Source organism: Protobothrops mucrosquamatus, unplaced genomic scaffold (assembly GCF_001527695.2).
Source record: "Protobothrops mucrosquamatus isolate PMUCROS unplaced genomic scaffold, P.Mucros_1.0 scaffold6, whole genome shotgun sequence".
NCBI lineage: Eukaryota > Metazoa > Chordata > Lepidosauria > Squamata > Viperidae > Protobothrops > Protobothrops mucrosquamatus.
This window is the reverse complement of record NW_015386393.1, coordinates 3,471,415-3,484,471: the sequence shown is the minus strand read 5'-3', so window position 1 is coordinate 3,484,471 and position 13,057 is coordinate 3,471,415. Positions and strand designations below refer to the sequence as shown.

The window sequence follows — 13,057 nt, the reverse complement described above, 5'->3', positions numbered from 1 at the left end:
TCTGTTAAGTAGGTTAAACATTTAGAAATCTTAAGTAAAACGAGTCATTTCTTTTGGTTGATGGATATATAGGTCTAACTAAACAATTTAAACTCAACAATTTTTCCCCAAAAAATTTGTCCAATAATTACTGTCTCCTCTTTCAAGTAAAAATTTGTAATCTGAAACTGCAAGAGTGGTGTTAAATTTCATCTCCATTTGCAAACCGGAATTCTAAGCAGAGAGGAAAAAAAGTTTAAAACGAACAGCCACCCCCCTCTTCTTTCTGTCTTTCTTGCTCTTAAAGCAACACAGCCAGTTGAAAAACAAAAGAGACAGGAAAAATTTTTGTTACAAACTTTTCACCACTAAAAATTAGTTTTCTCTCCTTCACATGAATAAATTCTCTCACACATTCTCCATGGGATTCTTCTCATGCAAACACTTACTATTGCTTTTCAATTTACTTTTACAACAATAAAATCTACAGTTCATTATTTCTTTCACAGCCTGGGAGAGAGTGGGTGGGGGGTGGGGCTTGAGGGCTAACACACACACTTAGGTATCACCAAATGAACTCATTCACTTCCATTCTAACTGCTTGCATAAATAATTCCACATACAAATATTTCATTTCATACATTCTCCAGGCAAACCATATACTTTTAAATAAGGCCTTTTTATATTGTTGTTATCAGAGAGGGTTAGACCCTCTTCCAAGTCTTTGAAATATCACAGAACAACATAGACAAACATATATACACAAATACTGTTAAAACAACATTTATTTAAACATATGACTTGTCGAGAAAAATAAAGAGCTGATTTCAACCAAACATGTGGTTTTTATATAGGGCCCTTTATATCATCTCCTATTTTTTTCACCATTCAAAGCCCAAGCATAATGTTCTGGGTGGCCACACACACACACACACACACACACACATATATATATATATATACATATATATATATATATATATATATATATATATATATATATATATATATATATATATATATATATATATATATATATATATATATATATATATATATATATATATATAAACACAAAACACATTACACATTACACATTGACACAAAGCACCACCAGACATTGTCTGACAGGGTTAAACTTAACAGCTACATGAAGTTTCAAAACATTCCTATTTGTTCAAAATGCAATGCAGAGGAGTGCATTTTGAGTTAATTTATGTCTTTAAATTACTCTGAAGATTCCCCTTATTGTTTCCACTTCAAGATAGTTTCTCTAATATTTTCTGTGTGGGGGTGTATGAGGTTTGAGAAGAAGCAAAAGAATTAGCCTTTTCAGAAGAAACTGGAAATCCAATTAAAGAAGCTTTAGGAGGGAGAAGTTTTACTTGGTTGTAATCAGAAGGGGGGCTGGTAATTGTTGCCCTTCTGAAGCATCTAAGCCATATTTGTTAAAAAGAAAGAAGTTTGTCTTGGTTACTTCTCTAAGCTCGCGTATATGCATCTCCTGAGCCTTAGAAAGTTTCCACCCATACTTACGAAAAATCCTCCTTTTTGCCAAAAGGAATGGACGCGGTGCACCAAGTCTATTCCAGACGGTAAGAATGGATGGTCCAAGGACGTATCCCTCGCAAGGAATCATGTCGGGGTCACCAGTTGTAAAAAACCGGGACCTGAGTCTCCCGGCTTGGTTTCAGACCTCGTCCGGGGGCTGATTCATGAGTTGTCATATGAAGACACCATACCAGGTTTCCTCGGGATGAGATCAGCCCAGAACAGTCTCTGGGGACCTCTTTTATTAGCAATCATCACAAAGCAAATTGCAGGCAAAAGCTACAAGCAGGGGGGTGAACCGGGGGAGGCAAACAGGGAGTTTTGGAGGTTAGAGACAGCGAAAGTTTTACAGAATGTATCTTATCTATTACATGGCTTATACAACTAACAGTTCACAGTAAAAGTTGCCATTGTGGTTCACATTGGAAGGTCTTATCAGGAAGTGATAATATTATAGCTTGCATAGACAGTTCTTTTGACTTGTCTCTTTGTTCTCTGTTCTTACGTGTTTGCAGCTGCAGATTCCAGCCTAACACGTAAGCACTATTAAGCTTGCTGAAGGTTACAAAATGGAGTAACTTATGCTATATTCCAACACTCGACTTACGACCGGTTGGGGTTGCGGCATTAAAAAGGTTGAGAACCACTGCGCTAGATGCAGGCAGCACACAAAACCACACACCCTCCAGTCCGTGGAAATACCTCTCTCCACGGAACCGGTCCCTGGTGCCCAAAAGGTTGGGGACCTCTGCTTTAGACCATTGCAAATAGAGGTGTCTGCAGGGGACTCACTTACAGCTGAAGCCTCCTCTCTTTTCTGATCCTCTGATCTGTTGATTGAGAACAGGATCATCTATTTACAGAACGGCTGCCATAATGACAAACTGAAAAGAAACAAACAAAATTAACAGCTATCAGCCCTTAAAAGAGGCAAGTCAGGAAGGAAATTCCACAGGAATGCTGGAAAGCATTTATCAGGGAAAGTTATCACAACAGAATCTTCAGAGCCTGACAATATTTTCCTTTCCCTCCTCTTACTGTATATTCTCACTGAATTCAGAGAAACAATTTGAGTTTCTTCCTGAGGATCCGTTTCCATGTTTCTTTAACTGTTTCTTTAACAGTTTTTCCAAAGTTGTCTCCACAGGAATTCACAATCTTGTCTGGACACCCTGTTGGAGACCCCAAAGTCAAGACATTCCTCTTTGAGAATTTTTATAGTTCTTTTTTTTCATATAAGCAGACACATTACACTGAGATAATAATAGAACAATAATAAAGTACCAGAGTTGTAAAGGACCTTGGAGGTCTTCTAGTCCAACCCCTTTTCAAGCAGGAGACCCTACCAGTGTTTCTCAACCTTGACAATTTTAAGGCATGTGGACTTCAACTCCCAGAATTCCACAGCCAGCGTTGCTGGCTGTGGAATTCTGGGAGTTGAAGTCCACATGCCTTAAAATGGTCAAGGCTGAGAAACACATACCATTTCAGACAAAATGGCTGACCAATCTCTTCTAAAAAACTTCCAGTGATAGAGCACTTACAACCTCTGGAGGCAGGTGGTTCCACTGCTTAATTGTTCTAACTGACAGGAAATTTCTCCTTAGTTTTAGGTTGGATCTCTCTCTGATAAGTTTCCATCCATTGTTTCTTGTCCTTTCTTCTGGAGCTTTAGAGAACAGGTTGACCCCTCTTCTTTGTGGCAAACCCTCCGATATTGGAACATTGCTATCATATCACCCCAATCCTTCTTTTCATTAAACTAGACATACTCAGTTCCTGCAACTGTGAAAGTTTTCATTCTTCCATTATTTCCTGTGCTATTATCAAAAGCTTAATAAGTAACATAAAATAAAACAAAGTGGTATAAGAGATGGAAACTATCCTACGGTCCAGGAACACCTATGATAAGAGCATGGACGGAAATCTTTTGTTCAGAGTCCTATTATCTCTAGGCAACTATATGGTCCAATCAATAGACTCTAATGAACTCTTTCAGGAGTATTTATGGAGTTGGATCAAAAATGTCAAGATGGTGACTGCAGTGACATAATCAGTGCCTTGTCTCTGAACCCATTTTTTCTCTTCTAGAGAGGCATACCAGCACAGAATCGGAGAGCTAAATGACCAGATTGCGTGGCCGCGGCAGAAAGATAGTTCCACACAAAATACCTTAGAATATTATGGATCCAATGCGGTATGGGCGTTTGTGATTTTGGGCCTTCTCATCTGCTATGTCACATGTTGCAGATAAGAGTGTTAGCATTGCCATTCAAGAAAGTCCTGGGGTAAACTACGGACACTGCTGCAGCTTGAAAACGAAGTACTGCTTGTGGGAAAGAAACCACTACTCCTTCTTATTTGATCATTTGAAAAATAAATGTCTTTGTCAAGTACTGGATTTGTTTCCCGACAGAGATATATTTATGTTTTTTTTAAAAAATAAAATATTTCCTAACTATTTTAAAGTTGTACTTTAAATGTATTATGGTTGGTCACACAGTCAGCCAGATGTTTGGACTGTATTTGGCATTTTTATCCACCTATCAAGTCCTTCTCAAGGATTTGGGATAGGCAGATGTGGATGTCTGATGGTGTTACATCCTGATTGTCGCAGGATGTAAGATGTTCTGAGAAAAGCTGTCTTTTGCAATTGACCGATGGTGATTTTGTCAATGCCAATGCCGTTCAAATGGTGCTCCAGCCGAACTCAGAGAGCACCAAGGACCCCTCATTTCAACCCTGAACTACAAATATTCTCCTTTAATGGTGCTCCAAGTGTTTCGGGATTAAGCCAAAGTGCCTATTGCTAATAGTATTGCCTTTGCTTTCTTTTGCCACAGTTTCTCTATTTCCATTTGCAGGTCTTTGTATTTTGTTATCTTCTCCAGTTCTTTATCTTCTATTCTGCTATCTCCAAGTACTGCCACATCCACTTTTTTGTTTTTCTTATCAACAATTGTTAACTCTGGGATGTTATGTGGCAGGTGCCTGTTTGAATTCTTAAGTCCCAAAGCACTTTAGCTTCTTCGTTTTCTATTACTATGATTATAAACACAATAATATGAAATCACAGTTGCCAGTTCTTTATCTGGCACATGGAGTTCTTCTCAAGATCAAAAAGTCGTAATGTATTGGCATAACATACATGTGGATCAAAGCATTGTGGCTTTTTGTAATTGACAGATGGAAATTTTGTCAATGCACAGATGTTCTTGTTATTATTGTTATCTATAATATACTAATATTTCATGTGAAATAAAAACACAATACATACTTATCTATATAACTGTGTCCTCACCTTGAAGGCAGATGCTTGTTGTCTAGGAACTATCCACAATAAATCTCTATTTAACCTTTTCCAAATATTTAATAACTTTGAATTCTAGAGTTGAATCATTTGTGTCTTCATGGACTACATAACAGCATATACTAAAATTGGATTGGGTATCCTGACAATGTTTAGCATGAGCTAAGCGTTATGAACATGGTTTAATTTGTTTGGGCACAGCATCTTCTGTGAACACTGTCATTCTCTTAGGGTTAAGAATGATATATGAACCCTTCCTTTGGTGAAAGCGATTTCTTCCCATTTCCGTGGCTGTATTTCTAAATTACAGTTATTATAATTAATAGCATGCAGGGAGGGTGTATTTTTCCCAATCCAATGGGGCTTATGCATAATTCACCCATTGTGTGCTTAATTAATTCTTTATGCTGCTCCAGTCAAGCTACCTTAAGTCAAACTAACAATTTACAATTCGTCCATATGGTATTAGAGTTAAAACTTATAAAACGCAACAAAACTCCACATTGTTCCTCTCATCACATGACATGGCACCAATTACCTCATGAGCAGCTATTGTACTCACGCTGTGTAGGCCTTCCAGAAGCCTCCCAACATACTAACATGGATAGCAATAGCAATACTGAGTAGGACTTAGACATAGTGCTTTACAGCACTTATGAGTGGTTTACAAATGTCAGCATATTGCCCCCAACAATCTGGGTCCTCATTTTACCAAGAAGATGGTGTCCAGAGGAAGGGCACCATCACCAAAAGAGTTCAGCCCCAAATCCTGGGTGTTGTTATTTCCTTAAAGTAGGGACTTGTAGCACATCTGCCTTCCTGAATCACACTGGCTAGGCAGATTCCTTAAAAGGAAACCAGACCGCCAAAGAACATGATGGCTGGACACCATCAAAGCTGACACCAGCCAAAGTATAGAAAAACTCAAAGAAGTAGTGCAAGAGTGGAAGATATGGTGTTGACCCAGAATCAGGAGAAAGCATGGATTGTGAATACGTGCGGATGGCCCCGCTATCTCTGGGTACTTGCAGAGTCATGGAAGGTCACCCCAGGGAAACACCCAATGTCCCAAGTCACCCGAGAACATGCAGTGTCTTTAGGGAAACACACAAAAAGAACATCTTTAGCTATTTCTGCTTCCTCTTACCTTATCTATGCTGTGCTAGACTTTCTGGGTGAATTCTTAATCTTATGTGTGCCAGCTTTGCTGGGTGAATCAAAAAGTATAAATATAAGGATTTCTTGTCATTTGGGGCTTCCTCTCTTTTAGAGGGGCCCGTCTTTGTTCAGCTGAATAAAAATGTAAAGCTTAAAAGGCAACTTTGGGTTTCCTGCATTTCTTTATCAAGCAACACCTCGGATCCTGCACAACAGTGGGGAGACCTGGCTCAGAGAATCGCCAAGAATAGGATAAGACTGAACGGATCATCATCAGGCAGATTCCACAAGGGATGGACAGTCTTGGAGCTATCTAGATTGTAAGCTTTACATGAAATCCCATAATGGGATTTAAAGGTAGAACTCAACATTTTGAATTGAACTCAGCAGCCTAATGGTATGGTAAGTAGTATGGTTCCCAAAGCAGAGGTGGCAAAGTGAGTCAAGGTCATTTCTACATATGCTTCTGGATCAGCTTCAGCTTTCAAACAGTCTTCAAGAACAGCCCCATGCAGAACAAGTTACAATAAACCAAGAGTGAGATGAGAAGGATATGCATGACCATCAAAAATGCCTTCTGTTTCAGAAACATATCCAACCAGTGCACACAAGAAACAATGGTTGGAAACTGACCAAAGAGAGAAGCAACCTGGAATTAAGGAGAAACTTCCTGACAGTGAGGCCAATTAACCAGTGGAACAGCTTGCCTCCAGAAATCGTGGATGCTCCATCACTGGAGGTTTTTAAAAAGAGGCTAGACAGTCACTTGTCTGAGATGGTATAGGTTCTCCTGCTTGAGCAGGGGGCTGGACTAGAAGACCTCCAAGGTCCCTTCCAGCTCTATTTTCTATTCTATTCTATTCTATTCTATTCTATTCTATTCTATTCTATTCTATTCTACAATGGAGTTTACAAAGATCATCTTGGTCATAGCTGCCACCTGTTCTTCAAGCTGGAGCTTGGAGTTAATAGGACTCAGGGCAGATTAGTCCACATTGGAGAACACACCTGCATCCAAAACCATAAATGGATTATGTCTAGTTTAATGAAGAGAAGGACGAGGGGGGACAATATCTTAAGAAGAGGGAGTCAAGCTATTCTTCAAAGCGCCTGAAGGCAGGACAAGAAGCAACAGATGGAACCTAATCAAGGAGAGAAGCAACCTAGAACTAAGGAGAAACTTCCTGACAGTTAGAACAATTAGCCAGTGGAACAACCTGCCTCCAGAAGTGGTGAATGCTCCAACACTGGAAGTTTTTAAGAAGAAACTGGACAGCCATTTGTCTGAAATGGTATAGGGTTTCCTGCCTGAGCAGGGGGTTGGACTAGATGACCTCCAAGGTCCCTTCCAACTTTATTATTATTATTATTGATGTTGTTGTTGTTGATGATGATGATGATGATGTTGTTGTTGTTGTTGTTGTTATTATTATTATTATTATTATTATTATTCCAGAATCTATTGGCTTCCAAATTCCCAGGTCATCCATAACAACAATCCATGTCATCTTAATTCCCATACCCAGCCGTGAAACCCAACTGACCAGGTCCCAGATAACTTTTCATCCAGAGATCTCTGCAACTGCTGTTTCTCACCACAAAAACTCAGACACAGGCCAACAGTTGTCCAAACTCACCAGATTAAGTGAAAGCTTTTTGAGAAGGGGAACATCATCTCTTCTTTTAAGGCAGCTCTTCCAAAGATCCATTAATGCCCATGCCCAACCTCCCATTATGTCCCAGGTAGCTCTCACCATTCAGATAGGATGGGGGTCTAATCCATTAGTGGCAGAACTGACTCCATAGAGGATTCTATACTGTTCCTACAAATGCATAGACTCTGAGGTCCAGAGAACCAAGAATGACACATGGAGTTACTTCTAAGTAATTTCTTTTATTATTGGTCTACAGACAGAATCTTGCCAAACTAAAGCAATTATCTGCATTACTGTAGATGTACCATGTTTCTCCGAAAATAAGACTGGGTATTGTATTAATTTCTGCTCCAAAAGATGCATTAGGATTTATTTTACGGTTAGGGCTTATATTCAGGGAAAAAGTGGCGTAGCGTGGGGGGTGCAGGGGGCCCCGGCCGCACCGGGCGCAACATCTGGGGGGGCGCGCTCGCACTCGCAGCTCTCTGCCCCTGCCTGGCTCACTCACTCTCTCTGCAGTGCTGGCTGTGCGAATCCGATCCGAGCCGCCGGGTCGCCGCCCACTGTGGAGGGCGGGCGAATCCGATCCGAGCCGCCGGGTCGCCGCCCACTGTGGAGGGGGGGGCGAATCCGATCCGAGCCGCCGGGTCGCTGCCCACTGTGGAGGGGGGGCGAATCCGATCTGAGCCGCCGGGTCGCCGCCCACTGTGGAGGGGGGGGCGCAAATTACTTGCCTTGCCCCGGGTGCTGACAACCCACGCTACGCCACTGCAGGGAAATATGGTACTACGGTACTATGTGTTCATCTGGCTGACGATCTTAAATGGTGCTTATTTTGGGGGTGGGGCTTATATTATGAGCACCCTGATTTGTGCAGTTGATTTCCTGGCTTGGTCTACCCTGTTGGGCTGCAAATTTTGACGTAAGAGATAGATCTTGCATTGTGAGTCTTATATGGTTCAGGACCATGACTACTTGGGAGTACATGTATAAACCATTCCCAAAACAGAAAAATCACAGATAACAAATTAACTGTGCTTTGATTTACATTCAGGTGCCAGAAGTCTAAATTGGATAAATTAAAATTAAAACACAAACTGAATATTTGTTGCCTGTGGCTTATTTTTTTTTAAGTGAGTGGCCAACAACAGACAAAAAAAGAGAAACAAGTAACTACAGGTAATTCTTGATTTACAACCATTCTTTAGCAACTGTTTGATTTTACAACCGCACTGAAAAACTGACTTACAACTGTTCCTCATGCTTACAACTGTCGCAGCATCCCCATGATCGCCTGATCAAAATTAAGAAGTTTGGCAACTGGCATGTATATATGATGGTTGCAGTGTCCTTGGGTCACATGACTGCCATTTGCAACCTTCCCAGTCGGCTTATGACAAGCAAAGTCAAGGCAGAGAGCTGGATTCACTTAACGAATGAATGATTCACTTAACAACTGCAGTGATTTGCTTAACAACCATGGCACAAAAGGTCCTAAAAGTGCAACTCACGTAACAATTGTCTTGCTTAGCAATAGAAATTATGGTCCCAATTGTGGCCATAAGTAGCTGTGCTGTGTGGTTCAGACCTGAGGCCATCCGAGGTGGTCAAAAAACCTAAGATGGAATCTATGAGCTCACAAATGTAACCTTTTTACATTTGTTTTGTTTACAGCACATCTAGAAAGGAAAGCCTCAATTGAGAATTCACAGCCACCATTTTAATTTTATTTTTATTTTTAATTCCCCCAGTGGGTGACCCTGATCAGGCTTCCCAAGGGAGACCTCTTGCTTATCAATGGGGCTCTCCCTGAGACGGTGGGGGCTCTCCCCACCCATCCTTGAGTAGGCAGAAAACAATACAGTACAGAAAATAGTGAGACGGGTGGCATATAAATTCTATTTATTTATTTGACATTTAATCCCATCTTTATTATTGTTTATAAATAACTCATGGTGGAGAATATTCCAAATACTCCTTGTTCCTTCTATTTTCCCCACAACAAGTCTGTGAGATGAGTTGGACCTGAGAGGGAGTGGGTGGCCCAGTGTCACCCAGCTGGCTTTCATACCTAAGGCGGGACTTAGGACTCACGGGTTCCAGGTGATTGGCCCAAAGTCCAAACTGGCATGCAGAAAGGAAGAAAGGAAGGAAGGAAGCAAGGAAGGAAGTTCTAAAAGAAATAAATAAATAAATAAATAAATAAATAAATAAATAAATAAATAAATAAATAAATAAATAAATAAATAAATAAATAAATAAATAAATAAATAAAGAAATAAAGAAATAAAGAAATAAAGAAAGAAAGAAAGAAAGAAAGAAAGAAAAAAAGAAAGAAAGAAAGGCATGAAGTTCTAAAATAAATAAATAAATAAATAAAGAAAGAAAGAAAGAAAGAAAGGCATGAAGTCCTAAAAGAAAGAAAGAAAGAAAGAAAGAAAGAAAGGCATGAAGTCCTAAAAGAAAGAAAGAAAGAAAGAAAGAAAGAAAGAAAGAAAGGCATGAAGTCCTAAAAGAAAGAAAGAAAGAAAGAAAGAAAGAAGAAAGAAAGAAAGAAAGGCATGAAGTTCTCCATGTCTGCTGCCAATCCTCTCCTGCTTCTCTTCCTCCTCTTCCCAATCACTGCAGTCTCTGATTTGCCGCCCCACCCCACCCTGTGACAAAGCCCAACACATTTTGCACACCTGGAGGATGTCTTTGGATAGCATTAGGGAGAACAATTTTTTTTTGGGGGGGGAGCAGCTAAGGGTGTCCTAAGTCCTGTCCCTCTCCTGGGCTTGACCTGAGACAGGGCCAGACTGGAAAAAAAAAGAGACAGTTCATTAAATGCAAGTGAGGACCCAGCAAAAGTATGAGCAGGGAGCTTTCAGTATAAAATACCCGCTGCTCTGTGCTTTTGACCTTTCTGCCAGATCCTGAAACTCTTGGAAAGGAAGCCCCGATGAGGTAAGCACTTGGGAGAGGAGGGTCCTTCCGAAGCACACAGTTGCAACCAGTCTCCAGGGCAGTGGAGTTGCAAGGGCAGTCAGTGGCTTTGCTGGTTTCCAAGAAATCTTCAGCTGCCATGGGTGGGCGAGACATCCCACTCCTATCTGCAAAAGGAAAGGTTGGGAAGGCGTGCGCCCTTTGCCTGGGAATCGCCACTGTCCTTTTCCTGTTTTGCTTCGTTGTTTTCCTGATTTTGTACACGCAGGAACGCCACGAAAAGACAATTGCCCACCAAGCTCTGGAAAGCAAATCCCGGGAAAAGGATGCCGTGTGGATACAACTGCTGTCTAGCAATCAGACCCTGATTGCAACGGAACGTCTTCTGGAGATGAAGAAAAGGGAAAACAAAGACCTCAAGTCTACCTTGGCCACCACTAACCAGACTTTAGGAGAAAAGATACGGCTTTTGGAGGAGACAGAACAGGAAAGGTCCCGGTTACAGGAGCAACTGGGAATTGTGAAGCACAACCTCACAACGACGGAAGGGCACTGGAACTCCTGCCAGGCTGAGCTGGTAAAATATTTTAATAATATTTAAAAGCAAATTCCTAAAAGAATTCTAATTCCCTCAACCGGGTGCCATCCAGATTCATGGGAATGGGAACTTCCACTGTCACCCTCCAGGATAGCCATGGTGTAGTCTAGCTGGGAATTCTGGAAATTGTAGTCTCTGTGTATCAGGAAAGCATGACACTGGGGGGGGGGTGGTTCTCACTGTGTGTTTTAGGGTCTTCGCCCACTGCTTTCCATCTGGCCTTGAGTCAGCAAAAAACAAACAAACAAACCCACCAGCATGAAATTGTGGTTGATTCTTCTGTTCCCAGCCTTTATAATCTTCTGATTTTCCTTCAAGATAATGGTGGACAAAACATAATAGTTCTTACACATATCTCAAGGCTGTCCTTGGGGTAGGGTGGGGTGTCAGAATAAGAGAGAAAACATTGCTTTGCGATTTTGCATTGCAAAACATTGCAACCAGCATTGTTAAGGACAACTTAAGCCTGCTTCACTCATGAGCCGAGGCAAGATGAAGGCAATAATATGGGAAAGCGGCAGAAAAAGAAGTTGCTAGTCCATATTACTTTGGTGGTTAGGCCTTCAGAACAGTAGTTCATCTCTCAGAAAAGTAGATGAATGCAAATTAACAGAGAAGCCAAGGATGTCTTCTCATTTAGCTCCATCGACACATTTAATCTCAATCTGGGGCCCTTCTGAAGTTTTTGATCCTAATTTATTAATCCTTTGCTGTTTGGCCGGGGATGATGGAAGTGGTTATTCAAAACATCTGAGCAGGGTCAACTTAGTTCCTTCCTTCCTTCCTTCCTTCCTTCCTTCCTTCCTTCCTTCCTTCCTTCCTTCCTTCCTTCCTAATCTGAAACTTCTGGAATTTACACATAGAAATCCATCAGAAGACAATAGCTGTAAAGCAAAAGTAACAGTCTTGACAAGGTCACAACAAGCCGACACAGAATTGCCTTTAGTGCTGGATTCCAAAAATAGTTTTTCTCCAGCTCCTTGTCTGCAGCCCATTGCACATGTTAGGATGGGCTGCCAATTCTGGGCAGTGCAGTGAATGGACTTCTGGATCCCCAAACTACAAAATGCTTTACACGTTAACCCCAGGGATTTCAAGAAATGGGCCAAAAATATTGACTTATTCCTGGCGACGCCACTGCATCATTGATTACACCCCCAAGCAATCATCGGAGATTGGGGAAAAAAAACTGGCTAGAAATGTTTAGTGCTCTGGTAATCTAATTGGCAGCTGAAAAAGACATTTATTGTCCTGATAGATAAAGACCTTAAGACCCTACCCCAAATTGTTTAGTCTACTCGGTTTAAATTTTAAGATGAATGGTTTAAAGTACTGTATTGTGGATTTCTAAATATATTGTGCTTGCTGACATGTAACCCCACTAGATATCATGGGACAAGGCAAACACAGACATAAAAATGGAGCTTAGATATGGGAAAGAGGGAAATGGTGGCTTGGTTGCTGTTTTTAACAATGAATGCATGTATGGCAAACCTCAACGTTGCTGATTCATAACAAAAATTGCCAAGAGGGGCATAAATCGCCTTCATAACATAGTGGCACAGGAATGTGATTCAGCTTAGATGGTTCCGCCCCAGGCGCCTGATGGACCCAGAGAGGTTCCAGACGGAGCTTGGGCCATATCCAGCGGACCTAGCTCACGATTCGGTTGAAAGGCAGGTGGCGGCCTGGGAAGAGGCCGCTGCCGCAGCATTGGACCGAGTCGTGCCTTTGCGGCCTCTGACCCGGCGCAGATCTCAATTGGCTCCCTGGTTTACCGAGGAGCTGAGAGAGATGAAGCGCCGGAAAAGACGCCTAGAGAGCAGTTGGAGGGCGAGCCGAACCGAATCCGATCGAACACAGGCAAGGATACAGGTTAGA

General features: G+C 41.3%; 2 protein-coding genes across 2 annotated transcripts in view; both read left to right on the top strand.

Moving 5' to 3' along the window:
* Nucleotides 1-3,955, top strand: part of LOC107282236 (kinesin-like protein kif7) — a 16,371-nt gene extending 12,416 nt beyond the window's left edge. The window contains exon 4 of the mRNA XM_015809998.1: nt 3,622-3,955. Coding sequence (XP_015665484.1) covers nt 3,622-3,784 — 163 coding nt within the window. The 3' untranslated portion in view covers nt 3,785-3,955. The remainder of the gene's footprint in view (nt 1-3,621) is intronic.
* A 6,723-nt stretch (nt 3,956-10,678) lies between these two features.
* Nucleotides 10,679-13,057, top strand: part of LOC107282287 (myosin-11) — a 12,878-nt gene continuing 10,499 nt past the window's right edge. The window contains exon 1 of the mRNA XM_015810059.1: nt 10,679-11,155. Coding sequence (XP_015665545.1) covers nt 10,718-11,155 — 438 coding nt within the window. The 5' untranslated portion in view covers nt 10,679-10,717. The remainder of the gene's footprint in view (nt 11,156-13,057) is intronic.